The sequence below is a fragment of the Hordeum vulgare genome, chromosome 4H (assembly GCF_904849725.1).
Source record: "Hordeum vulgare subsp. vulgare chromosome 4H, MorexV3_pseudomolecules_assembly, whole genome shotgun sequence".
Taxonomy (NCBI): Eukaryota; Viridiplantae; Streptophyta; class Magnoliopsida; order Poales; family Poaceae; genus Hordeum; species Hordeum vulgare.
Window position 1 is genome coordinate 409,935,301 of NC_058521.1, and position 4,004 is coordinate 409,939,304.

The 4,004-nt window shown below is 41.5% G+C and overlaps 1 protein-coding gene across 2 annotated transcripts; it reads right to left on the reverse strand.

Moving 5' to 3' along the window:
• Nucleotides 1-608: 608 nt before the first annotated feature.
• Nucleotides 609-3,715, reverse strand: LOC123448761 (ELMO domain-containing protein A). Of its 2 annotated transcripts, none has more exons than XM_045125759.1 (10): nucleotides 3,519-3,715; nucleotides 2,990-3,136; nucleotides 2,790-2,901; nucleotides 2,290-2,387; nucleotides 2,132-2,218; nucleotides 1,927-2,042; nucleotides 1,773-1,827; nucleotides 1,570-1,690; nucleotides 1,108-1,250; nucleotides 609-1,017 (listed from the first exon to the last, which is right to left on the reverse strand). In XM_045125759.1, exons 2-10 carry the CDS (start codon nucleotides 3,128-3,130, stop codon nucleotides 916-918), a joined length of 975 nt encoding a protein of 324 aa, XP_044981694.1. In that variant the 5' UTR covers nucleotides 3,131-3,136; nucleotides 3,519-3,715; the 3' UTR covers nucleotides 609-915. The 2 variants fall into 2 exon arrangements, with proteins under 2 accessions (XP_044981694.1, XP_044981695.1); XM_045125760.1 differs by having other exon boundaries at nucleotides 2,150-2,218; nucleotides 3,519-3,713.
• Nucleotides 3,716-4,004: the final 289 nt, after the last annotated feature.

Below are 4,004 nucleotides of genomic sequence, written 5' to 3' on the forward strand. Positions count from 1 at the left end.
CAGGCATATCTTCCCAAGATTGTCAGTGTACCTCGCTTATCCAGGATCATAACAATGTGCATATGTGATGTGTAGCATATGAGGTCTTTGGGGTTGAATTGTGGACAACACCATTGTTCGTTCATATTTCTACACCCCATTAGATGATATATGTTGGATCCACACCTCATATAGAGACCGTTCATATTTCTACACCCCACGAGATGATATGTTGGATGCACACCTCATATAGAGACGTATCTTCCCAAGACTGTCAGTGTACCTTGCTTATCCAGGATCATAACAATGTGCATGTGTGATGTGTAGCACATGAGGTCTTTGGGGTTGAATCGTGGACAACACCGTTGTTTGTTCATATTTCTACACCCCGCAAGATGATATGTAGGATCCACGTACCTCAAGAGAGGTTTATTTCTCTATTATGCTGACAAGCGGGGCCCACATGCACACCTCAGAGTAGACTGTAGACAGCTACAAACAAGAATACACGCACCACACAGGCATGGCATACCAGATGAGGCATCATATTTGCACATCGAGGCAAGTTCAAGCAACAGAAACTTGCGTTTTGCAACTTATAAGCTACCAAAGTGACCATCGAATGCAAGTTTAGGCACTCCCAGTGTATTTACCTCCTTTATTTTTTTATTGTGGCAAGTATGAAAGCTGCAGAGATACATGAACAACATGCTTACATATATACATGTTGAACGCCTCAAATTTTCCTCACGATCAAGTTGAATAATGGACTACATGCAACAATATACAACCACAACAAGGGGCCATACACAATTTATCACCAGACACCGACACATCAAGTTAGTAGCCCTTCAGTCTGAGTCGACCCATCCCGCTCTCCGATCCCCCATAGCAGGGTCAGATCTATCTCACGGCAAATCAAATGCAGAAGCTCTATTATTTGTCCAGCATTGTGTAAGACGGTAGGTCCTTGACCGCCAATACATCCTCTAAAACCAGTTCACGCTCCAACTGAGTTCTCGTGGATTTCATCACCTCCTGACACAACCAAATAGTAATGCAGCTAATTACAGATTAATGGTACAACTAAAAGCAGGATTAGCCTACAAGGAATGCAAAAAAGCTTACATTGAACTCCATATATGAGGCACGTTTCACGAGCCACTGGGCGTCAAGCATCCGAAAGGCTACACAATAGAGGTGATCAAATGCATTTTCATCTCGTCCGAGTAGTTCCAGGAAACGGACTCCTGACTTTGAAGATGGAACAGCTGCGAAGAAGTGAGAAGCGCAGAAACTAGGAATTAGGAACAATAGCATTACAGAGCATGGCCAATGTTGGTAATTTCACTGGTACTAACAAATCTTAGTGCCCACTCTAGTACCAGAACCAGGTTCTACGAGAGTTGACTATGTGTGGGACCCAAGTTGGCTCAATATTGAGAGGAAGGTAGATGATAAAGGAATATAATATCTGACATGTGGGCCCATAAGTAGGTGTTACAAAAAGTAACACCGGAGAAAATTTAGTTTTCTTCGAACCAAGTTCTAGCAATTTTCTTAGAAGCAATGAATTGCTCGTGCTCTTACTTGATTGCAGATCCAACATCTGGATCAGCATGAATGAAATGTTGATACCAGCAACTGCAAAAGGGTACTCCCAATCTGCTCTTTGACCTTGCACTTTGTTCAGAAGCATTTGAAAGGATGCCTGATACAGAACAGATGTAATGATCAGACGAAACTATATAATAACAGAGATATGACCGCAGTTTTGGAGTCTAGGTCTTTACTGGGTAGTTCCTAGCGAAAAAGATGAGGTTCTCCAATGATATGTATCCACCACCCCTGCATGGAGACTATTTGTGTTAGATGGCTTTATCAATTGAGTAAACTACACCATAAGCGTAGCCTGGTACATAACAGTCAAGACCATTCAAAGGAGACCTGAAATCTGTTGATGGATCAGTGCCTTGCCAACCCATCTCCTTCCACGATTCTGATTTTAGAGGAGGAATCTCACGACTTGGGTAAGCTAACTTCCACAGTTGTTTCAAGGCGTCCTAAAAAGAATAATGCAGATCAGTTGCTTTGCTTCTATGAGAGCACGACTAGTGGAAAAATAATAATAGAAGGGCATGCCCGAGCTTTCCAAATGGGTTGTATGTACTTGGTGCTCAATACGGGAACCGTCAAAAGGGATTTTCAATCTGCGTCTTAAATTGTCCAATCTTTCTTCCTGTAAAACAGAAGTTCAGAACTTAAATAATTCTAAGGGCCTGTTTTATCTAACTTTGTTCCACATGTTACCTGCAAGGGACTAAGATATACTGGATTGCTGGTTTGGTTATCCGAAGAAAAGGGAAACAACCTACCAAAAATTGACCCGGAGCTTACAATAATATTTGCTGCAACAAATAGCAAAAAGGACAGAAGAATATCAGTATATCACAGAATTAAAATCATGGCTAGGAAGTACATCAATAGCTACTAGAAATTCGTCTAGAACAAAAACTCAACGACTTCCAAGATAGAGCATTGCCACATCAGTATATTGTTTACATGACTTGATACAATCAAAGATATGTCATGGATTTGAAATCAGAAATATTACTTCTAATTTCATGATAGCTACCTGCCTACCCGTTTACACGAACTAATCAGTGAATCTATATTTGGCAAAGATGAATAATAATTTAATATGTAAATTCGCATACCAAGTGATAGAAAACCATCAAACTAGAAGACAATATAACAGTCCGTCAGTGTCAAGCATTACAGAGTGTATAGATGAATGCGTAGAGCAGTACCTAACCACTGTGCCCACTGTGCAATCAAATTTGAGAAAAGAAACGACCAGTGTAATTGTTCCTTTTTCCTATCATCATCATCCCACAAGTCTTGCCTTCTGGGGTCATATACCTTCAGGAGGTAAGGACATTTGTCAATACTCTGCATTCACCCCCAAGGTTGGAAGAAGTTATGAAATTATGTTTAGAAAATTACTAACTTCTGATCCGCCATCATCATAACTAGACTTCCCTAGTAGAGGTTCATCCAGGGAATCTACATGGCATATGTCAACATGTTCATTCTTCCTTCCATCAACATCCGCATGATGGAGCCGCCGCCTAAGATTGCTCGCTGACATGAAGTACTATGCCAGAAAAAGAGTCAGAACAACAAGAAAAAACAGATACAAAATCAACATCTTAGCAGTGCACTGAAGCACGAATATATATGTCGAGCTAAGCATACAGCACACAAAATATTCATCTGGAACAAATCACTTATATAGTGCGGCTTCTCTAAAGTAAATAAAAGGAAAAAAAAGAGAGGAATTTAAAGTGCCCTCTAAATGCAGACTCAAAAGGAAATCGCAATCCTTCTACAACACCATCGACATATTAAGAGTGCCTTCAGAGCCCTACTCCCACCAAATTCTATTCCCCCATCGACCCCCACAGCTTCATCCGCCTAACTTCAAAACCTAATGCCTTTTTCACGATTTGGAGAAACTCCGCGAAGCATGCGCATACCTTCCGCTGGATTATACTAGCCAGGGGAGAACAACCGAGCTCACGTACGGAGGGGTCCTGGTCCTGGCTGATTCCGGGATCCGGTGATTGGGAGGAGGACGAATGAGGGAAGAAGAAGTCTGCCTTGCGTTGGGGAGGGGGTTGATTCTGACTCGAAGCTTTAAGAAGAAGCGGGGAGGGGGAGGGGGAGGGGAGAAGGGGGTTGGACTTGGAACTTGGAAGAGCGAAGGAGGAACTCAGCTGCGGGCAGGATCCTTCGATCCAAAGCAATGACTCGATCCTCCTTTTTTTTCTTTTTTTTTTTAGAATCGAACGTCCGTTTTTTCTACCCGAGGCACAAACGGTTGCTTTGCTTAACGGCTGGGTTTTCCTAAATTGCTTTTGGAGGTAGAGCTCCATGCAGTCATTCAAATATAAAATTTAAAATTCGTGTAAATTTATATTTTTATATTTCAGACAAATTTAAGAATATACAGAGATTAATGA

What these genes read in the sequence shown, in the direction of transcription:
- LOC123448761 (XM_045125759.1), bottom strand. Translation starts at nt 3,130, where the DNA reads ATGTCAGCGAGCAATCTTAGGCGGCGGCTCCATCATGCGGATGTTGAT. An exon ending in AAGTACATACAACCCATTTG is followed by an intron (nt 2,043 to 2,131) that starts GAAAGCTCGGGC and finishes TATTCTTTTTAG; the next exon opens with GACGCCTTGAAACAACTGTG. An exon ending in CCTCATATATGGAGTTCAAT is followed by an intron (nt 1,018 to 1,107) that starts GTAAGCTTTTTT and finishes TGGTTGTGTCAG; the next exon opens with GAGGTGATGAAATCCACGAG.